Source organism: Poecilia formosa, unplaced genomic scaffold (assembly GCF_000485575.1).
Source record: "Poecilia formosa unplaced genomic scaffold, Poecilia_formosa-5.1.2 Scaffold412, whole genome shotgun sequence".
Lineage (NCBI taxonomy): Eukaryota > Metazoa > Chordata > Actinopteri > Cyprinodontiformes > Poeciliidae > Poecilia > Poecilia formosa.
The window spans coordinates 212,634-239,574 of NW_006800351.1; the positions used below are offsets into that span (position 1 = coordinate 212,634).

At 40.5% G+C, this 26,941-nt stretch overlaps 5 protein-coding genes across 6 annotated transcripts; 3 read left to right on the forward strand and 2 right to left on the reverse strand.

Annotated features, from left to right (window-relative positions):
- Positions 1–1,548: 1,548 nt before the first annotated feature.
- On the reverse strand, positions 1,549–17,813 carry LOC103155096 (uncharacterized protein C7orf50). Of its 2 annotated transcripts, XM_007576636.2 has the most exons (6): positions 17,702–17,813; positions 17,461–17,583; positions 17,029–17,148; positions 5,900–6,087; positions 5,151–5,232; positions 1,549–2,188 (listed from the first exon to the last, which is right to left on the reverse strand). In XM_007576636.2, exons 2-6 carry the CDS (start codon positions 17,578–17,580, stop codon positions 2,009–2,011), a joined length of 690 nt encoding a protein of 229 aa, XP_007576698.1. In that variant the 5' UTR covers positions 17,581–17,583; positions 17,702–17,813; the 3' UTR covers positions 1,549–2,008. The 2 variants fall into 2 exon arrangements, with proteins under 2 accessions (XP_007576698.1, XP_016518766.1); XM_016663280.1 differs by lacking the exon at positions 17,702–17,813 and having other exon boundaries at positions 17,461–17,695.
- On the forward strand, positions 8,010–11,469 carry LOC103155095 (uncharacterized). Its single transcript, XM_007576635.2, has 2 exons — positions 8,010–8,478; positions 9,647–11,469. The coding sequence occupies exons 1-2, from the start codon at positions 8,461–8,463 to the stop codon at positions 10,712–10,714; spliced, it is 1,086 nt and encodes a 361-aa protein (XP_007576697.1). The 5' UTR covers positions 8,010–8,460; the 3' UTR covers positions 10,715–11,469.
- Positions 12,961–16,463, forward strand: LOC103155094 (G-protein coupled estrogen receptor 1-like). Its single transcript, XM_007576632.2, has 2 exons — positions 12,961–13,180; positions 14,933–16,463. The coding sequence occupies exon 2, from the start codon at positions 14,979–14,981 to the stop codon at positions 16,110–16,112; it is 1,134 nt and encodes a 377-aa protein (XP_007576694.1). The 5' UTR covers positions 12,961–13,180; positions 14,933–14,978; the 3' UTR covers positions 16,113–16,463.
- An 819-nt stretch (positions 17,814–18,632) lies between the features above and the next one.
- LOC103155097 (protein ccsmst1-like) lies at positions 18,633–20,502 on the forward strand. Its single transcript, XM_007576637.2, has 2 exons — positions 18,633–18,837; positions 20,047–20,502. The coding sequence occupies exons 1-2, from the start codon at positions 18,746–18,748 to the stop codon at positions 20,348–20,350; spliced, it is 396 nt and encodes a 131-aa protein (XP_007576699.1). The 5' UTR covers positions 18,633–18,745; the 3' UTR covers positions 20,351–20,502.
- Positions 20,503–21,323: 821 nt separating this feature from the next.
- On the reverse strand, positions 21,324–23,831 carry LOC103155098 (histone H3.3). Its single transcript, XM_007576638.2, has 4 exons — positions 23,720–23,831; positions 22,868–23,005; positions 21,748–21,901; positions 21,324–21,673 (listed from the first exon to the last, which is right to left on the reverse strand). The coding sequence occupies exons 2-4, from the start codon at positions 22,993–22,995 to the stop codon at positions 21,545–21,547; spliced, it is 411 nt and encodes a 136-aa protein (XP_007576700.1). The 5' UTR covers positions 22,996–23,005; positions 23,720–23,831; the 3' UTR covers positions 21,324–21,544.
- Between the last annotated feature and the right edge of the window lie 3,110 nt (positions 23,832–26,941).

Sequence of the window (26,941 nt, forward strand, 5' to 3'; positions counted from 1 at the left end):
AAATAACTTTTGAGGTTCTGCAAGAAAATACCACAAAGTGCATCTGCTGCGCTGCAACACAGAGGAGGTGTGACAATAAAATGAGAACAGCAGTTCATTTCTGACAGGCAGAGAATGGACCGGACCGAACTGAACAGAACCAAACTGAGGAGTTGCATATCAAGAAACGATTGGCTTCAATCAACATTAATTTAAATAAATTCACCGTTTTTATGATGAAAAACCAACTCTTAGCTCTTCAAATTCACCTCAAATCAGCAGCCAGATGGTAAAAATGTGGAGGGATCCAACAGGACATTGACTCAGAACTCATCAGAACCGGTTTTTGGGCTGAATAAAGCAGACTTGCATTAAGTTTTTACATTAGAAAAGAACTCGGCCTTTTTGAAAATATAAAGATTCTGCCTAAACCCAGAGATCAGTCGTAATCAAATACATTTACTTGAGTAACATTTTGAAAAAAAAAAGCCCTTTTAAAAATATTTTATTGCTCAAAACCTTTTACTTTTCCTTGATTTGTGAACTAATACTTATACGTTTACTTCTCTACATTAATAAATACTTTAGTTACTTTAATGAGGATATAAATAAAAAAAGCTATTATTAGTGATACAGCAGGTTGGCTCCAGACCCAAAGGTTCCTGGACCAAATCCCAAGTAACACTACTGATACCTTAGTATGCTTTTAGGCTGTTCTACACACACTACAGAAAGCTATAAGTGCCACAAACAGCCACTTTTACCTCATGTCTGGTTAAGAAGTCACACGAAATCACACTCCAGCTTATGACTGAAAGAACCATAAAATACGGCAAAAATGTCATTAAAATGAGTTTTTTTATACCGTTCTAACCTTGAATGCAATTATTTGTCACTATCATGGAACATTCAATAACCCGAATAAATGCAGTAATTCTTGGAGTTCAGAAGGCAGTCTTAAAACGTCATAAGAAGCAACAATTTGACAGATTTTTTCTGTATTTTACACCATCTTAAGGCATAAAAAGGTGTTTTTTTGTGTAGCTTTTTAACCTGAAGCGTGGTAAAAGTGGTGATTTGTGGCACTTCTGGCTTTCCATACACCTCTGTCTAATACCACGCTACACTAAAAACTACAAAAAATAACCAGCTTCAATTATCAATAGTGGTAATAATGTACACTTGAATATATAATGTATATTTCTGATCCTGTGTGAATGAAAGAACATTTACAATAAATTTACTCTTTTGATTTTTCACAAAGAAACAAATAAGTGAAATTATTTAATCTAAAATCAGTTTATAGGAAAAATGTTTTATTATAAGAAACATCAAATAAATGTGTCATTTATATCTGTGCTAAGTATGTAAATCTGTGTTCAAAACAGATAAATAATATTCAGTAAATTAGAATATGTATAAAAGTTGTAATTTGTGGCACTTCTTGGCTTTCCATACCACACTGCCCAACATGCTACACTAAAAACTATTATATTTCTGATCCTATATGAATGAAAGAAACATTTTCAACAAATTTACACTTGATTTTAAAAAATCAAAATAAAACAGTGAAGTTGTTTACTCTTTATGGAGAAAAATACTGTTTAAGAAAATAAAAAAAATTACAATAATGTGGCATTCTTTCCCGTTATGAGTGTATGTAAATTTCTGATCAAAACAGATGAGAAGTTGTACATAACGATGCTGTTTGAGCAGCTTGTTATGGTTCGGGTGAGTTAAAATAACGCAGCGAGTTGTACAGGTCCGACGTGTCCCAACGCGTCCCAAGCATAAACATTCCTGATTTTCCAGCTTTTCATCGTCCGCCTCATCGCGAAAACAACGTTCGGAAGACTCAAATCATCTTTTTGAAACATAGTTTGAGATTCAAAATGTTGCAAACATGAGGAAGAGTTTGTGTTTTTAGGTTTTAGTAGCACAGAAAATCATGCTGGATGTTATTTATAGGGAGCAGCGCGCCTTGATTGGGTCTCTTCCTGCCTCACGTCAGGGCAGGAGTCCCTCAGGGTCAGGAGAAGAGCTGGATGACTTCTCTGGCCCGCTGCGCCCTCTGCTGGACAGACGCATCCTGAGGCACCTTTCCAGATTCCTCCACCAGTGCCAAGGCCTTCTGGACCGTCGTTTCCTTCGCTCGTCCAAACATTCCCTCCAGATACTGAAGCAGAACCACAAATGTATCGTCTGGAACCTGAAGGAAGGGAATTAGTTTGTCTGTCAGATTTGATTAATGTAGAAATATTTTACAGCTTTTTATTTTTAAAAATAATAAAGTCTAACTGTTGAAGAAGGCTGGACAAATTGCCTGAAAAGCTTATCACAGTTTAAGCTTTTCATATCAGTCAATATTGGTAATTGTTAGCCACAACAAACAATAACTCAATTAATCACAAAATTAATTTAAAAACATTTCAATAATTTCCATTTGCATGACTTATTGTTTCCCTCTTCCTACCAAAAGCAGGATGACAAAAGTTTCAGTCTGGTGTTTCGGTCTCAACCAAATGTTTTTTTTTTCAAGGATAATTTTGTTTCTTTTATTTTACTTGTTTCTGTTTTATTTATTTTGGATATTTAAAATGTCTTCCAGTGTTAAATGTTTTATTTGACAATGTGTTCTTGGATTATTATATAGTTATTATCATTATTTTAAATGGAAAATGGTCTCAAACAACAAAATTATCCTTTATCGCAAAAACATCTGGAACAATTTATCATCCATAAAAATCTGTTATTGTGACGGGCCTAATAGTTGCTGATTCGTTTTTGGTTTTAAACATTATTTTTGGACAACAAAAAACCTTTTGGCCACAAAACAACTTAAGTCATTATTTTAGGAAGTTGACAATATCAAATATGACATAATGCCTTAAAATTGGGCCTCTGTCTCTTTAAAAGCTCCTGCTGTTTCTGAAGCTTTGCCTCCAGGAAGTCATGCCAACATGGCTCCTCTATTAACCCTTTAATATTTACCAGTGTTGCTCTGAGCAGCAGCTCCTATAATGAGCTGTTTGCTAATTGCTGCTGGCTAGTCTGAAGGAGCTGAGAGGGGGAGGAGCTGCGCCATGAAGGCGGGGCTAGGTCCAAATAGGCTCTTTGGACAGCTGAATGGTTGCCATGGAGATTAAAGGATTTCTCAAACATGCATTAAAACAGAGGTTCCCAAACTGTGGGGCGCGCCCCCCAAGGGGGGCGTCGTGCCATTGCAGGGGGCCGCGGGAAGCTGTCTGCATGAAAAAACCCCAAAAAAAACATGAACACTGTATGCGCTGGGTTTTTACCTTAGAATGGCCAACTCTCTGTTATTCCTATGTCAATTTGATACAGTAGAGGCTTCCACACTTCCCATATCTGTGTCCTCTGTCACTTTTATCAGCAGTTAAAACTGTTTAATCCGTTGTTAACATGTTGTAACCTGTTTTTCCGAGCCGCCTTTAAACGCAACATGAGCGCTACGACGCTCGCGCTGGGTTTCCACCTGTGAAGGAGACCTGCTGCTGTGCGGAGCTACGTAGGTTTGTGTTAGAATCACGGCAGCAAACCAGCAAAACGCAAAGAACTTTTCACAGTTTTTCACCAAACTAACCGACTGAGTTGAGTGAAGCTGTTGGATGTATCTATGTCTATGTTCAGCTACGATTCATTTTGCCCCCCAAAAAGTCGATCCCCCTCCCCGCTAACAAACGTCGTTCAACCAGACAGCTATTTGTAATCCATAGGGGGCCCAGAAAATGTTTGGAAACCACTGGGGGGGCGCAGAAGAAAAAGTTTGGGACCGCTGCATTAAAGAATCAAAGTGTTACAGGTCCCGGGTGTCAGAACTGCCGTAACAGAGTTGACACAATCTGAAGAGAAAATAAACCAGGAGTCAGCAATGATGACCAGCGCTGTTGTTAACATCCAGATTGTGTTTTTTTTATTTGCTGACTTGTATTAGTAAACAAGCTGAGTTTAAATACAAGGAAAGGACTAAACCTCTAATTGTAACTATGGTAACAATTAATATTATTCTTTGCACTTTTACAAAGTAAACTTGACAATCCCTTTGAAACCACTTTGAATCTCTTAATGTATCAACTGAAATTGAGACAGTTATAGGCGATAACCGATATGTACTGACAACACTCCAGGTTTGTTTTTGATGAAGGAATAAACATTAAAACATCAAAAGAAAGATCAAAATAGTTGCTTTCGAATAATAGCGCCCCTGTAAAAAATAAATTTAACTTGTAAAATATTTAGAAGTTTCCAGGGGAAGTTGTAGAAATGAGCTCATTTCCTGAAGCAAACAGGAAGTTGACGCCTGTGCTGGTCCAGACTGCAGATGAGGTTCTTTTTATCTTTATTTACCTTCTCGGAGTCGTACATGTGCTGCAGTAACCAGGTCTGCCGGATCTTCTGAAACTTCCAGGCCGAACGGCTCTCGGCCCAGCTGCAGGGTCACAAACAAAAACACCAGATCTCATTCTCTGGTCCAGAAGCATCGGCTGACACGATCTGGTCAATCTGCTCTTTTACTTTAATTTGTATAAACTGCATTTTAATTTGGCTGACTTGTATAACTTAACTTGACAGCAAATAAGTGGAATAAAATAGAAACATCTTTTTAAAAAATACATTTACAGGACAAACAGATCTGATGTCTGTACAGAACGAGCATCTATCAGAACAAACATCTCCAGGTTTTCTTTTTACTTCGACTGAAAGAGAAAAAGAAAAAAGAATAAAATCTCAAAAGCTTCGTTCTGGTGTCAGAACGTTGTTTTATATCAGTTGATATCAATAATTATTGATTCNAACAATTAATATTATTCTTTGCACTTTTACAAAGTAAACTTGACAATCCCTTTGAAACCACTTTGAATCTCTTAATGTATCAACTGAAATTGAGACAGTTATAGGCGATAACCGATATGTACTGACAACACTCCAGGTTTGTTTTTGATGAAGGAATAAACATTAAAACATCAAAAGAAAGATCAAAATAGTTGCTTTCGAATAATAGCGCCCCTGTAAAAAATAAATTTAACTTGTAAAATATTTAGAAGTTTCCAGGGGAAGTTGTAGAAATGAGCTCATTTCCTGAAGCAAACAGGAAGTTGACGCCTGTGCTGGTCCAGACTGCAGATGATGTTATTTTCATCTTTATTTACCTTCTCGGAGTCGTACATGTGCTGCAGTAACCAGGTCTGCCGGATCTTCTGAAACTTCCAGGCCGAACGGCTCTCGGCCCAGCTGCAGGGTCACAAACAAAAACACCAGATCTCATTCTCTGGTCCAGAAGCATCGGCTGACACGATCTGGTCAATCTGCTCTTTTACTTTAATTTGTATAAACTGCATTTTAATTTGGCTGACTTGTATAACTTAACTTGACAGCAAATAAGTGGAATAAAATAGAAACATCTTTTTAAAAAATACATTTACAGGACAAACAGATCTGATGTCTGTACAGAACGAGCATCTATCAGAACAAACATCTCCAGGTTTTCTTTTTACTTCGACTGAAAGAGAAAAAGAAAAAAGAATAAAATCTCAAAAGCTTCGTTCTGGTGTCAGAACGTTGTTTTATATCAGTTGATATCAATAATTATTGATTCATTTTTCGTTTTAAATATCTGAAATACAGCCAAACTCTTTGCGTAACTTTTCCAGTTTTATCCAGTTTCTCTCCATTTTGTTTTTAATTTTCTAGCAGTTATGAAGCAAAGAGGGGAAACTTGAAACCGTCTCTGCTCCAGTCACTCAGCAGGTCGTTGCTAGGTAACCGAAATTTGGGGGAACTTGAAACTGCTTCTTACCCAGCAGGTTGCTAGGCAACCAGAGAGGGAGTGAGTTAGTAGATTCTAACCTGGAATATCATCTGACCAATCACAGCCCGGTTTATTTCAGCTCCTCGTTACCATGTGAGGTAGTCCAAGGCCAGCTTGGATGCGCTCTGTCCGGGTTCTGCGGGTTTTGGGTCGGCCCGTCCGGATTCCTTCAGCTTCTTCTTCTCCTCCTTTTTCCGGATCTTCTTCAGCTTCCTTTCCAGGACCCGTTTCTCTTCAGGGGTCAAAGGTCCTTCGGAGTCCCCGTCTTCCTCAGGAAGCTGCCATGGAGGTCAGAAACGTTAATTTGATTTCACTCGTTTCTTTTTTAAACCATTCAGACTCAGACTGGTGTTGATCTGATTCATCGGCCATCGATCAGTTATGGCCGATTTCCATGAAGAAGTGATCGTGTTTGCCCATTCATCGTTTGTAAAAGCACCTTTTGAAAATAACATTTATTTCATTTCCCGTTGGGATGAATAAAGAATCTTTGAATTTGAAGCAGGTATTAAACATACTTTTTATTAATCCCACATTTCTGTTTTAATTGGGTTTTTAATTGATTTAATATGATTTTATATTTTTAAATGTCATGTTTTTATTACCTGTAAGTGTAAAATCACAATCATAGCAGAAATAGTCATTAAAACATCCATCTGTTTGTAATTAATATATATGGTGTATTTAACTTAGTGATGAAGTTTCTGAAACAAATAGGGGCTTTCAGTAAAATTATAATTCATTAAATTTGTAATGAATTTTGTAAAAAAAAATGTCAAAATTCATCAAATTCATCTTTTAAGAAATGTAATATAATGTAATGTAATATAAAGTGCATAAAACATTTGTATTTAATCAAATATATCCATACTTGTGCTTTTTTACATTGAAAATATCCTTTAAAATATTTTCCTAGTAAGATACTGACTGCACACAAGGTTGAAAGAAAAAGTATTTTAAATCACATGAGCTCTAAACAGCAGGACAGGCTCTGAAAACTGAGAAAACTCTTATTTTTTCTCTGTTTCTGAAAGTTGGAAGCAAAAATAAATGGTGACATTTTGAGCTCCAAAGCAGAAGGCCAACAAACCCGTTCTAAGTCTGAATCACTTCCTGTTGCGCTGCAGCTCAGAGGGCCGTTTCCTGCCGCTGCTCCACAGCAGCGTGTCAGGTCTGCTTTCACCAACCACTTTGGCTTTGTTTCCTCCCAAAGTCGCTTAGAAATTTAATGAGTTGTTTTTTGGGCTTGTTTTTGAACATGAAGTTGCTGATTTGAGCTTAACCTTCTTTCTGAACAAAACAAAAATAAAGATTATCTCTCAGCTCCTCACAATAAATTTAACTGCAACCATCAAACTAATCTGGGCTGCGTGATAAACGTGAAAACAGACATGAATGAACGCATCCAGAAAGACGCACGGCTACATGCCATTGTAATCTTCAAGATAAAAAATAAAATGTCAAAGATCTGAAAGCCATCTGAGGGCCGTAACAAAACCTGGAGGCTTCTGTTTGACTTACAGAAAAAATTTAACCAAAAACCTGAGAACTAAAATGTTATTTAGGGTTTTCCAGACAACAGTGGAACACATATAAAAACACAAAAAAATCCTAAAGTAAGTTGTTTATTTTTACACTGTTGTAATCATTAAAGGGGCAGTGTAATGTACTTTGCAGCTAAATAGTGACATTTTACATTATAATCAAGTAACTATGTTAACTTCAGTTGTTATAAAAATTAAACATATATCAAACATGACTTAAAAGAAATGCCACTTCCTGATTTAATGCCTTGAAATTGGGCCTCTGTCTCTTTAAAAGCCCCTGCTCTTCCTGAAGCTCCGCCTCCAGAAAGTCATCCCAACATGGCTCCTCTATTAACCCTTTAACGTTTTTACCAGCGTCGCTCTGAGCAGCAGCTCCTATAATGAGCTCAGCAGCTGGTTGCTAATTGCTGCTAGCTAGTCTGAAGGATCTGAGTGGGGGAGGAGCTGCGCCTCGGGGGCGGGGCTAGGTCCACCCAGGCGTTTTAACAACTGAATGGTTGCCATGGAAATGAAAGGATTTCTCAAACCTACATGAAAAAATAAAAGCAAAACTCCAGGTTTGTTTTTGATGAGAGAAAAACATTAAAACACAATGGGAGGATAAAAAATAGATTTTACAGAATACTGCTGCTTTAAACCGGTCTGATCTCTCCTGATTAGTGGATAAATAGTCGATATTTGGCTATTTAACTTCAGTTATATCCTCCTTTTTTACATTAAATGTGTAAATGCATGATGTTTACAAGTAGCTGAGCTTCTGTTCACAGAGCTGGTTGCTTGTTTCTCAACATCTGGCAACGCACAGAAACGCTTGGTCGGCTAAAAATACCCTCAACTTTTTGTCACTTGTGGACCGGGTTTCCTGAGTCTCTGCAGAAACTCTCTGAAGGCAAAGCCTGCTCTTGTGTCTGGACAGGGCAGGCAGTGTGTTTCTGATTTCACAGCCCTCAGCTGTGATGATGGCAAACCAAAGGGAGGGGAAGTTTAGGTCACATGGTGCCGAAGTCATTCTGAAAGTATGCTAGCGGGGGAACTGCCCACAGACGGGGCCATGCCACCAGCATCATCTGCAGAGCTAAACGCCGTTTTCTAGCAGGCGAGAAGATGAGGAGCGAAAACATGGTGAGTGGAAACCGGTTCCTAATCAGAGTCCGTTTAGTTTTCACCCGATTCAGGAAGAGAGAGAGAGAGGCGTCCTGTGGGGAACGGCTCTCAGGGAACGGTGATGTTTGGGTTTTTCTGCTTCGCACCGGAGGAGGAAGCTCCTGTCAAGCTGTGGAAGTTCATGCTAACACCAACAGCCACAGCTAGCGATTACTTCAGAAATCAGTTATTCTGATGATTAATCGATTATCTTGATGATTAACTGACAAGTCGGACTGATCGATTATCCTATAAGTTATTCGTACAATTAATTGTCAAAATATCGGTTGTTATATTGATTATTCTGATTATTAATTGATTGTAAGAATAACTGACTATTCTGTTAATTATTCTGCTGATTAATATATTACTGATTAATCAAATATAAGAAATTGGGACATTCTTCAGATTTTCAGTTAACTACTTAAACTTTTTTAAGCAAAAAAACAAAACAAAAAGAGAAACATTAAAAGCAATTAATCGATTACTAAATTAGTTGATTATTTCAATCATTTTACCACAACAAATCCGATTATTTTAGTAATAGATTTTTTTTGTCTATTAATTGGATATCAGAAATTTGTAGGTTTTTTGATTAACCACCAAACCCTCCTTTATGCAATCAAACAAAAAGAAAAATGTCCTCTTTTAGAGTCTGTACACACCAGTTAATTAATCCACAAATCTGGAACAAACTTCCATAAAACTGCAAAGCAGCTGAAACACTGATTTCCTTTAAATCCAGACTAAAAGCCCACCTGCTTAGAGCTGCCTTTGAACAATAATAAATGAAACACTGACCAACATTTCTGACGTGTTTTGATGATTTTGATGATGGAACTCGTCTAAATATCATATTTGTTACTAGTTTCTTAGTTGTCGACTGTTTTTTTTGACTTTTTTAATTTTGTGTTTTTATGATGTAAAGCACTTTGAACTGCCTTGTGCTATACAAATAAAATAAATACAAACAAACCTGACTGATTATGTCAGTATAGCAGGTTTCAGTTCAAAGCTTCATCATAAAAACACAAAGTCAAGAAGACACCACACAGTCAACTGAGAAAATCAGGAAACACTTTGCAATCATGATGAATAATCGCGATTAATCATTTCAGCGCTACCTTCTGATTTTGTTTGCTTCCAGTCTGACCCGACCACCGACTCCTACCCGACCAACCCCACCTTTAACACCACCTTCATCCCCACCTTCAGCTCCACCGCCGCCCTCACCTCCAGCTCAGGGACCACCAACACCTATGTCCATGACGTCCATGACATCACGGCCGCCGATGGCCTGACCTCCAGAACCAACCAGGTCTACAGCGCCGTGGCCCTGCTGGGTTTCTGCGCCGGTTTCTTCGTCGTCTTCAGCTTCGTCCAGACCTTCCGGGCCCAGCGGCGGCTGGCCTGGCTCGACTGCCTCCTCTGGGTCTTCTGCGGCCTCCAGCTGCTGCTGCTGCTCCTGTCGCTCCACATCGTGGCGCACCGACCCAAATACATGCCGAACTCACTGCTGGGCTGCGCCGCGCTCTCCTTCGCTGTCAACGCCACGTCTCTCTGTGGCGTTCTGGTCTTGGTGCTGATGGCGTTCGTCCTCACCCTGGACCCGCCGTCCAACGCGCCGCTGCGGAAGCCGACGGTCTGCGCGGCGCTGGTGCTGCTGTCCTCGGTGGCGGTGAGCCTGCTGCTGGCAGGGCTTCGGGGCCTGCCGCCGGGGCAGGACTGCATCATGGATCCGGCCCCGGCCGGGATCGCGTACGCAGCGGCGAAGCTTTCTCTGGTGGTCCTGGTTCCCTACACCCTGCAGGTTGGACTTCTGGTCAGCGGCTGCGTCCGGCAGTGGCGATCGAAAGGCCGCTTCCTGTCGGGCTCGGAGGAGGGTCCGGTGTTTCTGACCGTCACGGTGCTGGTCTTCCTCTGCCAGCTGTTCCACTGCGCGGCGCTGCTGCGGGCGGCCGGGCTTGTCCAGAACGGCCAGGAGAGGCGCCTGGACCGGGCCTTTCTGACCGTGGCGGAGTGCGTCCTGTTCTCCGGCAGCAGTGGCAGCATGGTGCTGGTGCTGCTGCTGCACCGGCCGAGCCGGGAGAGCCTGCAGGGGGCGCTGCGGCAGCTACGGGACTGCTGCCGGCGGCCCGGCCGCGCTCAACCCAACAGGAACATCATAGCGCCGCACATCGAGATCACAGACACGCTGCAGGACATGGAGTCATAGGCTGCCATCTTTTTAAATCTGTTTCTGCAAACTGCAAGCGCAGAAGAAGAACGCTGACGTCACAACGGCGCTCTGTTTACAGAAGTAATCATGGCCGCCGCCGATTTTAAAGGGAACTATGATGCAAACTTCATGTTTTCCATGTTTTTATGCTTCCATTTGGGCCTCAACAAGGTCATGACAGACTTTACTGTACATTTCTACCCCAACAAACATTCATAGTTTAGTTTTCTGTTCTTCCATCTGTACTGAAATATTTGCACTGGAAACTAGACCAAATATACTTTATTTGTGTTTTTGGAGTGAAGATTTAAAATCCACTTCAACATAAGAAAGAGACAAAGGGATCAAATTTAAATATATGGAAGTAAAAAACAAACAAACAAACAAACAAAACAAACTGATTTTTGGTGACATTTTCCCGCTGTGTGAACGCAGCCTGAGATGAAACGTCTTTGGTTCAGAAAGAACAGACATCAGGTTCCTATTTTTAAACAAGCTAACTTTAGCTGTTAGTAACTTTAGTTGGGCTGTTTTCTCTGGCAGCAACATGTGGGGGAGGGGCTGTAAAGGCTGTAAGTGGTGGGAAAGCTGCTACCTTGAATCTACAAACTGATCCAAGCAGAATCAGAACTGGCATCCGACAGATTAAAACTCTGTGGACGTTTCCTTTCACTTTCTAAGCGTGCATTTTTATTTTCATTTCATGAAAGATTGAAAAATCTGAAACCAAAGATGTTTTCTGCTGTTTAAAAGTTTATTCAAATAAATAAATGATGAACATTTGCAGAATTTGTTGCTGTGATTATTTTTTATGTAAACAGATCTTCATTAAGTCCACTTGGCGTTCAGATATGCATTTGAACCGAACCAGAGTTCACTTCAACCGAACCCAGACCGAGGTCTGGAGGTCCAGAGTTAGCTTAGCATTCACACCTCACCAAAATGAACCGGACCGTCTGGGCAAACGGACCGGAGCGGGTTAAAGCTGGTGGGAAACCAGACTCGGTTAAGTTGACCGGTTTCTCTGACAGACGTGATTTTGAAAGAAAGACTCCCGGCCGGGTCTCGAAGCCCAACAACAGAACCGTCCTTTCAGAACCTTGTGGTTCTTAAAAACTGAACACAAAAGGCCCATTTAGAGAAACGGCAGGAACAATCTGTGCAGCTTGGAAACATTTGGTCAGCGTGAGTTCAGCTCTGTCCTGAAACCGGTTTGTTTCCAGAAGCCGGGCCAGTTCCAGGAACAGAGCCGACCCGTTACACAAGCTGGAACCAGAACTGGGTCTCATTTACGCTCCAACGTCCTGGGTTATCATAGTTTAACTCTTCCACTAGAGTTCAGTTTTATTTTGTCTAATTCAGTTAGTCTTAGTTCTTAAAATGTGTTTTCCAGTTTTCATTAAAAGTTATTATTAGCTAAATCTTTAGGTTTTTTTTTACTTTGGTTGATTTTAGATGCATCATTCAAAAAGTTAAAAGTATTATGATTATGTGAACACTGACTGGGTGAAGAGAAAATACCATTAAAAATGTATTTATTGTTGTTGAACCGCCAACCGACAGGCGTTTTCTCCCAAACGTAATCAGCTGACGGAAACTGCTGCTGGATTGAAACGTTTATTTCACAACAAATGGAAAGGCTAATAAAAAGATTTATAAAACACAGAAACAAAGGGTATTATCTGTTAGTGTTATAAACATATTTAGGTCCAGTTGGTTTGGTTTTCTCCAATAATTACCGTTTCTATTTAGTTTAAGTAAGAAAAATGTTTTCTCACTTTCAGTTTAAATTCAATTTCATAAACTTGTCAACATCAGTTCATCGTCTGCGGGAGAAAAACAGAAAATCTTTCTGATTTTCTACCAATTTAAAAATATGGCTCCTAGATAATCAAACATGCAAGCATAAAGTATCGTTTGTATTGTGGTGAATGGATTCTTAGTCTTTGTGATTCTAACTTTATATTCTCACTTTAGATAAAAAAAAGCTTTTTTATTCATCATTAATCTAATTTTTGGGAAGGTAATAATATATTGTATTTCTGCTCAGTGTACCTAGCGTTTATGGCTAACTGGGTTTTACATGACGTCTCCAAATCCCAACATAAATGTAAAATTTGATGAATTTCAGACTTGATGTAACTTGAAACTGGAAGAAACGTCTGTAAGTTTCTCTGCAGACTAAAAGATGAGATGAAATTATCCTGAGGCGTCCTCCACCTTGTTGCCTGTAAACACGCAGCCCGTATTTACATCTCCTTCACCGTCTAAAGGAAGTTTCACCAGAGGAGAGGTCAGAAGCCCCAACTGGACCCGACACCAGCGGGAAGTTCTGATGGATCTGGCCGGCGCCGCCCGCCGTGGTGTTGCTAGTAAATACCAAAACACTTTAGCTTCATGTCGCCTGGGATCACCTGCAGTCACTTCTCTGGGTTCACCGTCACGTCCAGAACCGACCCAAAGGTAGGCCTGACCCGGTTCTTTATCGGTATTTGCTTTGTGAGGCGAGATTGAGCCAAAAAAAATAGAATCTAACAGAATAACTCAGTAAATTAGCTTCCAATTAGATTGATTATTGACGTGAGAACCTGGGAGGAAACTGGGATTAGGTAATCTGGTCCGGTAATCCTGAGTTCTGATCCGACCTGTGAAGTTCTGGACCATCAAATTCAGGTTTTTCTGTTTTTTTCTTCATTTTGAAGCAGAAAGAAAAGCAGAGTGGCGTCCATTTTAATTCTTTGTTTCTCTGCAGCTGCAGATAAAAGTTCCCGTCCTTCTGACAAAATGATTAATTGTCCAATGATCTACACAGGGTTTAGACCAGAACTTTGACTAGGCCATTCTAGAACATGAATCTGCTGTGATCTAAAGGATCTGCAGCCTTTACAATCCAAACAGACACTTTTTACTCCAGTCTCACCAAATAAAACCGGCTTAGAGCTGCTAATGTTACCCAAACTTAAGAAAAAGGAAAATCTATAATTAAACAAATATCTAATATCAGGGCTGGACGATATTGCTGAAAAAAGTATCACAATGAAAGCGTTTCATATCAGTCGATATTGATAATTATTGATTAGTTTTTTGTTTTAAATATCTGAAATACAACCAAACTGTTTTATCCAGTTTTCTATCTTTGCTGTTGTTTTTTATTTTTTAGCAGTTTTCAGGCAAAGAGGGAAAACTTGAAACTGCTGCTGCGCAAGTTACTTAACAGACTGTTGCTAGGCAACCAAAGTTTGGTGGAACATGAAACTGCTTGTTACCCAGCAGGTTGTTGCTAGGCAACCAAAGAGCGAGTGAGTCGGTTGCTTCCACCAATCCAGCTTTGCTAGCAATGAGAGTTTGGTCAGCTAAAGTATTGCCTCTGCCTACATCTCCCAGCATGCTTTGCGGTTCTGGGTCAGAGTTCAGTCAATATTCTAAATATTGAATAATCTATCAATCGTATCATCTACGATGATCATGTGATGTTAACTTTGTAGCGACAGCGACCTTGGTAGGTGTTTGTAAGTAACTGACATGACAGTTGCTATGACAACAATAAACAAGCCACAAGATTTGAACTAGCTCTCGCGCATTACAGCTATAACTAAATTTTGAGTACTATTCCCTTCTTTGTAATGCTAAGATAAATATCAGATATTTACTGTAGTACTTACAGCAGAACTAGCTAAACTAGCTTAGCTAATGTAGCTTTAGCCTACGTGTTTCTTACTGCATGTTCTTACTCTGCTAGTCACCAGTACCTTGATATTCACGTGAAGAGTTCAGACGTCTTTTACAAATCCATTTCAACATTGATTGTATGGATTTCAGTTGAAGCTCCTCCATGTTGTTCGCACTCTTCCTGCTCACTAGGTAGCTAACGTTATCGTAGCATGAGGTCGGAGGCAGCTCGTTCACATCGTCTGACATGTTTTCCTTCTCCGTCTCATACGGGTCGATCCCGACAGCAGCCATTTTGTTCATGTATTTTTCTCTCTCACATTGGTCAACGTATTTCCTTTTTGTTGGTCTCGACGCCTAGCTTCATTTATGATTTGTGCTGCCGTTGCCTACCAAGATGGCGTAGATCACTTCCAATTCAGTCTTGTGGGAACCATATATTGATTTTGATCAGGTGTCTATCGTGGTTTATATCGTTATTGATTATTGTCCAGATCTAAATGTGATGTATGAATCTTTAAAAATTCCTCCTGTTCTGTCCAGCAGCCGACCATATTCAGAGCTCAACAGGAAGTGAAGTCGCAGGAAGGCTATGAAGCCTGATATGGACATAAACATGTTCACGGATCCCAGAGATGGGGAGAACCTCACGGTGCCGCCGAACCTGACCCAGCGGGCCTCGGAGAACATCGAGCATTACCTCATCAACCTCTTCCTGTCTGGGTTTTACACCCTGATTCTGTTTCCTGTCGGCCTGGTGGGGAACTTCCTGATCCTGGTGGTCAACCTGGCCCACCGGGGCCGGCTGTCGGCGCCGGACCGGTACTTCGCCAACCTGGCGGCGGCCGACCTGATCCTGGTGGCCGATTCCCTGATCGAGGTGTTCAACCTGAAGAAGGGTTACTATGACAACGCCGGCCTCTGCACCTTCATGAACCTCTTCCAGCAGGTCAACCTGTACAGCAGCGTCTTCTTCCTCACCTGGATGAGCTTCGACCGCTTCGTGGCGCTGACCCGAATCGCCGCCGGCGCCGCACATGCCTGCTGTAGCTGCTGCCTCATCTGGGCGTTCGCGGTGCTGCTCACCTTGCTGCCGTTCGCCGTCGCCCAGGTGCAGCACTCCGGCGAGCTCAACTTCTGCTTCGCCAACGTCAGCCAGGTGCAGTGGCTGGAGGTGACGGTGGGCTTCCTGCTGCCGCTCTGCATCCTGGCCGTGTGCTACTGGAGGATCGCGCAGGTGCTGCGGCGCAGCCAGAGGCAGCGGGGCAACCAGCAGCACCGGCCCCGCCGGCAGCGAGCGCTGCGCATGATCGCCGCCACCGTGCTGGTCTTCTTCATCTGCTGGCTGCCAGTGAACGTCTTCATCAGCGTTCACCTCCTGAGTGGCACCGACACGGCGGGCGCCGTCACGCTGTGGGAGCTTTACCCGCTGACGGGCCACGCCGTCCGGCTCGCAGCCTTCTCCAACAGCTGCCTCAACCCGCTAATCTACGGCTTCCTGGGCGAAACGTTTCGGAAGAAGCTGAGGCTGTTCCTCCAGGAGAAAAGCCGCAGCGCCAAGCTGCAACGGTTCGCTTCGGAAAAACACATTTATGCTCCAGTTGCACCGACATGTCAGCATAACACATGCGACACATCGAGTCCCTCCACTAAGTCCAGCTCTAACAGCCTCCTGACGGAAACCACAGAGGCCTTTACGTTGACTTGTGACGTAAAGGCTCTTTAAGGGACAAAGAGGAAGCAAGGACTTTAACTGATGTAAAAACTGAGAATTAATTCTTTATTTTTAAATAAAACTCAAAGTTTCCAGAGCAAATCTTCATAAAAAAATCAAACAGTTGATGGCATCTCAATGTGCTGAAAGTAAAACCTGTGCTGGGCACATGTAAGCTAATGCGCTAATCTTTCCTTTAGCGATTTTAACAAACAGGACAAACATTACATTTTGATGAGCACCAGAATCAAAACTATCAACACAAATCAAATATGTTGGTCAAGGTTTGATTTTTTCTGGTTCCAAAACAACTAAAAACTTTTAGTCTTGATTTAAAGGAACTCTGTGTTTCAGCAGTTTTGCAGTTTTCTGGATGTCTGTTCCAGATTTGTGGTGCGTAGAAGCTGCGTGCTGCTTTTCCATGTTTGGTTCTTTACGTAACTTTGACAATGTTTGGCACACTTTGCTTCCCCTAAATGATTTTTTCCCACATAAAGTCTAAAGCACTAATTTACTTGGTTGTTTTGTAAACTTTCAGTTTAATGAAATTTGAAATCTGCGCTTAAGTTTTGGTTAGACATTTATATTCATGCTCTTATTCTGAAGTCTGCATACGTCACAGTTAATTTCCTCTCCTCACAAGAAACTTTGTTGAGCAAGTGAAATTTAAACAAACACATGTTGTGCCATTGGCACATGGTGGGTGTCAACATAGTAGAAATTAGCGCATTAGCATCATAAATTTTGTATTGGTGTAGCGCTTTACCGTTAGCAAAACTAATGTTTATGACTAAACTAATGTTTATGAGTAAACTAATGTTTATGACTAATGGATAAGGACCAAGGTTAGCAAGGCTAACTTTTCAGTTAGCGGTAGCCACCACTGAGCTAAACACACCAGAATTGTTTGATGGTTTTAGTTCCTCACCTCAGTTCGATCCAAATCAGCTTCTCTTGTTGCCTCCTTTTTCTTCTTCTTGAGTTTTTTGTCCTTTTTGCTTATTTCCTCATCTGGATTTGTAACACATGGAATCTGAACTGGAGTTTCCTGAACAAAAGTCAACAAATATAAGAGTTTATATGGATAAAAACTATTGTCTGCCAAAGTGTCCATGTCCCTTTGCACATTTCATCATGTTGAAACCGTCCAGAACATGTAATTTGTGTCATGCTAATGTACTGAGCTGAGATTGTCACAATTTTTAATCAGAGGCTTCTGCTGAATCGTTGCAACATTGACTGCTACTGGAGATATGCGATATGAGTTATGAACATTTCATTTTCCTTTGGGATAAATAAAGTACTTATAAAACTCCAATAAAACACATAAAAGTCAGAGAGTGTAAAGGTTTCTACCCACCTCTACTTCCACGTGTTTTCTCTTCTTTTTGGTTTTAGTTTCCATGGCTTCTTCTCCCTCATTAAAACTGGATTTCTTTCTTTTGGGGGGATTTTTTTTCAAAGACTTGTCTTTTGCCATCAGCTGATTCATGCAAACCAAAATGTTACGAAACCGAACATGGATTAAAATCTCAGCGAGATGAAATTTATGAAACAGTAAAAGTAAAAACTACATTTTAACATGTTAATGTTGAATTTACCTCGTTGTTTCTGGAAGAGAATCAGAGTGGCGAGTAGAAAACGTGCACTTCGAATCCAGGAAGCGAACCAGAGGAGCTTGAACGTGATTGGACAAACGTCTCTACGTGCATTCTGATTGGTTAAGGACTTCAACCCGTTAAACGAAAACGTATGAAGGGTTTTTAACAAACCATTTTATAAATTTAAATGTACAATTCTTTACAACTAACAAGATTATTTATTTATTTAGTTACTTAGTTACTTGCTTACTTACTTACTTATTTATGTTTGAAAAGAACTATCCTGAAATAAAAGACCCGGATTTGTCTTGGTGCTTTCATATAGCTTGATAATTAAATAATTATTAATGAGTGATCAAGTGTTAAAAAGTTAAAGAAAAAAAAGAAAGAAAGAAAAAGAAAAGATAGCCATACATTGTTTCAGGTAACTAGTTGTTGCATTTTGGTGCTGTCAAGTTAACCAATTTTGTCAAGTTTTTCTCTAACCACAGTTTGCAAAACTATATACTCCATAAATAACAATTTAGTGGTGTAATGAAAGAAGAAAAATAAAAAGGAGTGAGATTTTCTCTTTGAATCAGAGTGACACAAATCTTAAAATATTTTGATTGGTTCCAGATAAGTTTGGTCATTTAAAGTTCTTCAGCATTAGATTAATTTGTTGTTATTTAGACAACAAAAACACACACATTATTATTATTATGATTATTATTATTATTATTATTGTTGTTGTTGTTATTACTACTATTGCACATCTCTTTCATCTAAAGGTTGTTATATATCATAATTTTGTTGCATAATTGAAGGGGAAAAAAACATAATTAAGTCAATACACCTCAAAAAATCTACAAAAAAATCACGACAAAGTATCCAAAGCCAAAACAGAAAGAAAGAAAATAGAAAAGACGGAAAGTTCCGGAACGGTTCGAAGCAGGAGTCACAGTGCTGACCCGGAAGCGTTTCAGCGTTGCACAATGCAGTGTTACATGACCTGACGGGGGTTGCCGGAGAAGCTGGTTGTGTGGAGATGTCCATTAGTCCGACATGTCTCCATCAGCAGGACGAGCTCTCACTGGTTTCACCTCTAGGATCCTTGGTAGAGGAATACGAATTAAAAACGCGTCGGCTTCCGTAGGGTGAGTGGAAATCTGTGACCGGGGCTCAGCGCCACTTCAATGACCCTCACACTACTGAGGTTTAACCTGAAGGAAAATATCAAGTATATATTGAACAAAATAATGGGTTTTGTTACCAGAGTTCGAGCAAATTCTTGTTTTAATCGACTTTAATATTCGGATCAGTCTCTCTTTGAATGAATCAAATCGTCATTAATGATTCACGTTTCATTTATGAGAAAAGGTAAAGAAATACGTTTCCTCTGCTTTATTTCTTATTGCACTGTTTCTTAGCAGTCAAGCTTGATTATTATCCCTTAAATTGTATGTCTGATGCATAAGCACTGCAACAAGAGCAGCTGGTTAGCATCTCAAAAGCTCAAATAATACCTGAACTTTGACCCCAAATCCCAGCAGTTGAAAAGGTGTCTTCATGGATGAATTTAAAGCCACCTGTTGCCCAACACCAACCTCACTTTGCACGTCTTTATAACCATACAGCCAGACAGATGTTTAAAGTTTATCAGCAAAAGCAAACGTGTTTCTATAGAATATCGTCTCTCCTGCTCGGAAGATTAGCTGCTAGCATGTCATAATAACCGTGAAACCCTCAGAAAGCAACAGTCTTCAGTCAGAGGCTTTTTCAAATCCATTACCAGACTGACTGCTACTGGAGATCCTTCCTGCCCAGAACATTATAATCCAGATACTTGGATGACATAAAATTTCTACCACAGTTCTTTCTTCCACTCAATTTTCCATCATTATGCCCGGAAACATTCCTCTGAGGTATTACTGATACTTTGCAGCTTACACTCCGTCAGTAACTGTCAGGCCTGGACCAGAACATAGCATCCTTTAATTAAAAACAAAGGAAATAAACACTATAATTGAATCTTGGTTTTGCTTTTTAAAACAAAACTCGTGTTGTAAACAAACCTGGATTGTTCCTTTGATTCTTTAATGCATGTTTGAGAAATCCTTTAATCTCCATGGTAACCATTCAGCTATGGAAAACGCCTGGGTGGACCTAGCTCCGCCTCAGAGGTGCAGCCCCTCCCACACTCAGCTCCTTCAGACTAGCCAGCAGCAATTAGCAAACACCTGATGAAGCTTCAGAAAGAGTAGGAGTTCTTAAAGGGACAGAGACAGTTTTAATGTGTTAAACCAACTGGTGCTAACTAGTAGCATTAGCATTATGCTAACGAGATGCCTTCTCCCCCTGGACAGTTTGAGGTCGCTATCGCTGACCTCTGCGGCGCCGGCCAGGTCCAAACCGTCGTCAGACAACGAAGCGGTCAGCAGCGAACCCATCAAGTTCTCCACCAGCAAGGCCAGCCACCGGACCTGGAGGGTGGACCGGTCCCTGGGCAGCCAGCACGAGCGGCCCTGGTGGAAGGTGGTGCCCATCAGCCTGGCCTTCACTGCCTTCCTGCTGTGGTGCATCATGAGGTCGGACACGGACATCGACACTCAGCTGGAGAAGCACCTGTACGAACATTTACCTGGCCTGGAGGAGGACGAGGAGGAGTGATGGTTTATCACTATAAATAAATAACAAATATATTATTTGTTAAAATTATGTGGATTGATTTAACGTTTAATGGATCCGTCCCTTTACTGTCCGATGAATGTTGGGATGTCTTTTATTAACTTGAATTAAAATCATTGTTTGTTAGAAATGCAGCCTCTTTGCTTCAGCATTCAGATTAAGGTTGGACGATATGACTGAAAAACGATGTAAAAGTTTCATATCAGTCAATATAGCCAATTATTGATTAGTTTTTACTTTAGATATCTGAAATATTTTCAGACTGTTTGTGTGACCGTAACTGTTTAACCCAGTTTTCACTTCAAGTTGTTTTTTTTAGCAGTTTTGAGGGAAAGTGGGGAAACTTGAAACCGCTGCCAGTTACCAGCAGGTTGTTGCTAAGCAACCGCAGAGCGAGTGAGTTGATTAAACCAACCTGGATTATTTATAGTCCATCACCTTTATTATTTACTAATGTTACATATTTATCACTTTATCCATTTGGACCGGCCCGTTTAACACCTTCATGTTTTGGAGTAAAGTTAGTTTCCAGTGGAGTCTGGGAGGAAATCTGATTATCAAGAAGCACAGAGGAAAATGTCAAAGTATCTTTTTATATCCAAAACTTTCACCAAAACTCACTTTGCTACACCAAAAATTAGCACTTAATTTAATAAACTTGGTTAAATATAGCAAACATTTTGAAGGAAATCCAGTTCTTTTGACTGAATAAAATTTCTTCAATTGAGTTCAAAAGAATTTGCAAAATCTTTCTAAAGTTTTTCATCCATGGTGATTAAAATCCCTTTCCTACAAAAACATTTTTATTTTCTTGTCCCTCCAGTTCTGTTAACCTCTAATTCTCATGAAATGTCAGTCAACTGTTAACAGAACCGTCTTTGTTGTGAAATTCACATATTTCAGCATCCAAGATAAATCTGATAAACTACAGCTAGAAATGGACTGGAAATAAAAATGAGGTAGCAGAAAGTTTATTTACAGCACAAGAAAATCCCATGACATGCAGACAGGATAGCAAAGGTTCAGACTAACACGTTAGCAAACATTAAGTGTTGTACAGAAGTCGGTGGAGTACAAAAACACGCCTCAAACTACAAATAAAAACCACACATGCTGTTAAATTGAAATTTACAAAACGTCGCCCCCCCGCCCAGTAAAAAGGTTCGACTGGCTTGTCTACGCGCGCTCGCCTCTGATTCGCCGGGCCAGCTGGATGTCTTTGGGCATGATGGTGACTCTCTTGGCGTGGATGGCGCACAGGTTGGTGTCCTCAAACAGGCCGACCAGGTAGGCCTCGCTGGCCTCCTGCGAAGGGAAACAGGCCGTTTAGCAACAAACAAACCCCAATTTATTTACGAGGTAAAAATAAAATATCCGACCTGCAGCGCTCCGATAGCGGCGCTCTGGAAACGCAGGTCGGTCTTGAAGTCCTGAGCGATTTCCCTGACGAGGCGCTGGAACGGCAGCTTCCTGATGAGAAGCTCAGTGGACTTCTGGTACCGACGGATCTCACGCAAAGCAACGGTACCGGGCCTGGAAAAACACACACACACACACACACACACACACACACACTGAATGAAACCTTCAAATCACAGGCAATATTTAAAGTTTGGACATGAAGAAACCCGACTACACACAGTGAACAGTGTGCCAGTAAATAATGATCAATTTTACCCTAAAAGTATTATTTTTGTGAAATGGGAAGTAAAATCTTCTACGTCAATACAATAAAGTGAACAGTGCAGGATGAACGATTATTAAAAAAAATTTAAATTGATTTTATATTGCAAAAAATGGATTAGTAGCTCATGAAGCTGTTCAGCAAAATCATTTTTTGGTCCTTAGACATATTTTTAATCCAAAAACATTTTGATTTAACCTGAAAAACAGCATCAATAAAATAAACATACACAAACTAAGAAGTTTGTTTCATCCTTTAAGCTTAGTGGTTTTAATAACCAAACCTGAACTTACAGTAATGGTGGATGCAGCGTTCAAATTAATTTCAAATTTATCAAACATCTGATTGACAGCAAAAACACAATGAAAGTTTTTATACAATTTGAGATAAATTCAAACACCAACAGGTTACTTTCATGTGTGGGTTCTACACTTTATTTAAAAAAGGGAATCAAATAATCTGATTGGTGCATCACAGATATATGCATAATTACAAAGGTATAATTCAGAAAGTCAAAAATTTTCAGAGTTTTGATTGTATTTTCTAGGAAATTTCCTATATGAATTTAAACGCATAAATGTAAATTTCCTATAAAAATCTTAAGATTAATCTCAAAATTAAAAATTCTCTCTAGAAAAATTTGATGTTTCAATTCATGTCTTTTTCCAGCAAATTTTCAACTTCTCAAACTCTTACATTTCCGAGACTTTTAGTCAGAAATGGACTCCTTCCGTCCATCTCCAATGACCCTAACGGCCGTAGATTACAGCCAACAGTATTTATCTGTACTCCGGTGCGGGACAAAGCGGGTGTACCTGTATCTGTGCGGTTTCTTGACGCCGCCGGTAGAGGGCGCACTCTTCCTGGCTGCTTTGGTCGCCAGCTGCTTTCTGGGAGCTTTTCCTCCGGTGGATTTACGAGCAGTCTGCTTGGTACGAGCCATTTCTTACAAACTACAGGTCGGAAATGTGGAAGAGAAGAAGACAATTGTTGATAAAACTTTACTTTAATTATCCTCATCTACAATTCGTCCGAATACAACTCAAGATAGGTGACATAAACGACACAATACGGTTGACCTCAGAGGGGAGGTGATAACATCTGGTCGCATACATTGAGGGGGGGAAGGAGCTCTAGAATATAAACAAAAGCTACTGAAGTAGAAATGTCTACAAAAAGCGGGAAAAAAATGGCGCCTACTGTTTAAAAGACCACACTATGCGAAATCAGAGTTAAAGCCTCCTCAGTGGAGCCACCATTAAGCTACAGAGGACACACACGTTTCTTTGCTCGCCTACAGTCCAATTTAGAAGCTGGCAAAGACGGTTATAAAATGGCGCCAGCTTGCTACCAAAGAAGCTAGTAAGATATATATATATATATATAAAACACCGCTAACACCAAAAACACTTCAGAATAAAAATGTATCTTTGAAAATGACAAATTAATATTTATAGAGTATTACACCAAGCAGCATGATTTAAAAGGATTTTACTGGCACCACAATAGAGTTAACTGATCATGGCGCGCGTTGGTTTATTGTTAACGGTTTCAACGTTTATCAACTGGCCGGAAGCCGCATTAAAGGTAACTTACATCACACAATCGATTAATGTTGATATTAAAAAGTGAAAAGAATAAAAAGAAAGGTAATTTAAAGAACTTACCGTTCTGGTTTGTTTTCACGTCGCAGTTGAAGTTCTTCCTCTCACGTCGACTGTCTTCAATGCTGGTGGGGGTGGCGAGACGCGGGTTTTATAAGCTAACCGGAGCCGAAGTCTAAGCCCCGCCCTTTGTTCAACGCGATTGGTCTAAACTGCCCAGATGACAAAACGTGACCAATAAAGGAGCCAATGAGGATCCCCGTCTACTCGCATGAAACACGGAGGGTATGAATGGAGTCTTTCAAGCATCCGAAGAGGGATTTTTGATCAATTCGAGCAAATAAAACAATTTCCACTGCTATCTGTTGTTCGTACTTCACTCACAGGTTTACGTTTTCTTTCGGGGGCTACACTGTTTTATTGCATAAAACAAACAAACAAAAAACGATAAATAGCTTTCTTACAAGCAATATTACATTTTTATTACTGAAACCTTATACGTTTCTTAACAGGAAAAGTTAAAAAGCAGTGTTTGTGTTCAGTCAGACTGGTTTTTGTGAAAGTGGTTGTAAAGATCAACAGGAGACGGAATGTTAACTCTAAAATCAGGACAGATGTTCCTCTGAATCCTTTGTGGTTGTTGAAACAGGAGGGAAATGGATGGAGAGCAGCCCGCCACTTTTTCAAATCCCCTCACTGTCACTCCCTTATCCGCACGGAGACGACTCCTTCCGCGTGTTTTCATTAAAAAAAAAAGAAAAAAAAAGAAACATAATGATGGACATTTGTTTAGATTAATCTTAATGACGCTATGTCTTTGATCGGAACAGGACGAGCATGTGAAATGTCACAAAAACAGTTACTGAGGGATTATTTTTCTTTTCTATAAATGATTTTACTCCGTTGGTACAAAAATAACAGTTAAAGAACGTTGTGTGTTATTTTAACTAAAAAACACAGATTAAAATAAGATCGCGTGAAAACTGGAAACGGAACTACTTGACTTTGGGGAAAGAGTGAAAGACGGACATAATACAGAGTGACACTCGCAGTAAGTTTGTATGTAACATTTTTGAACATTTTGATGGGTTAATCAGAATAAATAGCTGCATTAGAGGTTTTAATAAACACGTATTTCGCCGCTGGTGTTTGAAACTCGTCGGCTTTGAGTGAAATAAAAGCAGAAGGAGAATTTTAAGCTGAAAACCAGCGACGTTTGGAGGAGAGCATGACCGAGGAAACGCTGCTGTTCTTAGGTACGCATCATTCTGCTTGATTTATTTATATCCACACGTTTAATTTATTTCACTTTCTGTCACGTTATAACCTCAAACTTTTTCCATTTATTATTTTGGGATTTTTCTTAAACTTAAATCACCGCATAATTGTGTAATAAAAGTGAAAAGATAATGATGCATTTTTGTTTTTAGTTTTACGAATAAAAGAAGCACTTAGTTGCTGCATTTCTATCAGACGTGATGGGGAGCATCAATAGATATCAGTTTTTAACTCTTTAATTCAGGTGTGGGCTTTGACTAGGCCATTCTGCTTTGATCTAAACCATCCCAGTTTTAAGCTCGTTTCGTAGTGAGAATTGTGTATTCAGTGTTATTTACTTGCTCTTTTCCACATGAAGCCAAAATGTTCAGTTTTCTTTTCATCTGACCAGAGCACCTTATCACCCTGCCAGCGTGCCTAGGTGGGCCCCATGTGGGGAAAAGGAGGGCAGGCCATATGGGTCCCATATGGGTTTGTCCGCGGGTTCCACGATGGCCCTACATGGGCCCTACATGGGCCCTATATGGTGGTGGCCCACATGGGTTTGTCCATTTAGGGCCCATGTAGGGCCCATGTAGGGCCATTGTGGAACCTGCGGACAAACCCATATGGGACCCATATATCAGCCCTCCTTTCCCCCACATGGGGCCCACCTAGGCATGCTGGCGCAAAAAGTGGGTATGCAGCGCATGCAACGCATAGGGGCGCTGCACCAGAGGGGGCGTCAAAACCCCGTCTGGAGGGGGCGGCGCGCCGATGATGCCTTCGCATCCACTTCCCCTCACGCACATGTAAACTATAATATGTAGCTGCGCCCCTGCACCTTATTATGTATGTTACATGTGTTTTCATTTGTGATTTATAAAAAGCTAAACATGGTTTTTACGATGTTTGTTCTCCATCATTTGCAAACAAAGCTCTGGAGCCAAGGAATAAAATCCCAATAAAATATATTTAAAATTATGAGTGTAAAGAAGCAAACTGTGGGAAATGTCAAAAGCCAGGACTATAAATCAGTAACAATATATATTGCAATAGGTATATGATCAATATGAGTAAATATGTCTGATATTCAACATGTCACTGAACTCTGAGCCAGAACTGCACAGCATTCTGGGAGATGTAGGCAGAAGACAGAATTTAGATGCGCAAACACTCACGGCTAGCTAAGCTAGGTTGGTGGCATTAACTAACGCGCTCATTCTTTGGTTACCTAGCAACAACCTGCTGGATAACTGGCGCAGCAGCAGTTTCAGGTTTCACCTCATAAATGCTTACAAATAAAAAACAACAGTGAGGAGTGAAAACTGGATAAAAGAGGAAATGTTACCCCATCAGTTTGGAAATATTTTAGGTATTTAAAACAAAAAACTGATAAATAATTATAGATACTGATATGAAACGCCTAAATTGTGATACGTTTTTCAGCCATATCGTCCAACATTTTCCTTCGACAGATATTCGAGACTCTAAGATCTCCACGGCGGCTGAAACTGAGAGTAGTGGGTCGCTCTGGACCTCCAGCAATAACTCCTTCAGATTTAACTTCGTCACGGACAGCGACATCGCCCCGCCGCCGCAGGAGGAAACGCCGCCAGCTGCGTCGCTGTCCTTCACAGGGCAGAGCTCCGCTTTTGCTTTCAACTTTCAAATCCCTCCTGCAGAAGACATGGACACGGCAGAGGCTGCAAATCCCGCCTCGTTGCTAGGCAACCAACAGGAAGGGCCTTCCCGACCACAGGGGGGCGCCACTGCGTGTGAAACGTCAGATCAGACCAAAACAAAGAAGAAGAAGAAGAAATCTGGGAAGAAGCCGTCCGACTCCGATACTCAGCAGAAACCTACAGAAGAGAATCAGAAAGAGGAAGAGCTGGTCAGAAGTTTACATACACCCCCACGAAATTAGAAGTATTGATACAAGACCAAATATATGCTGATAGCAACACAAAGAGCAGGACAATACATCAATAGCAATACGTATCGCGATACATATTGTAGATTAATATC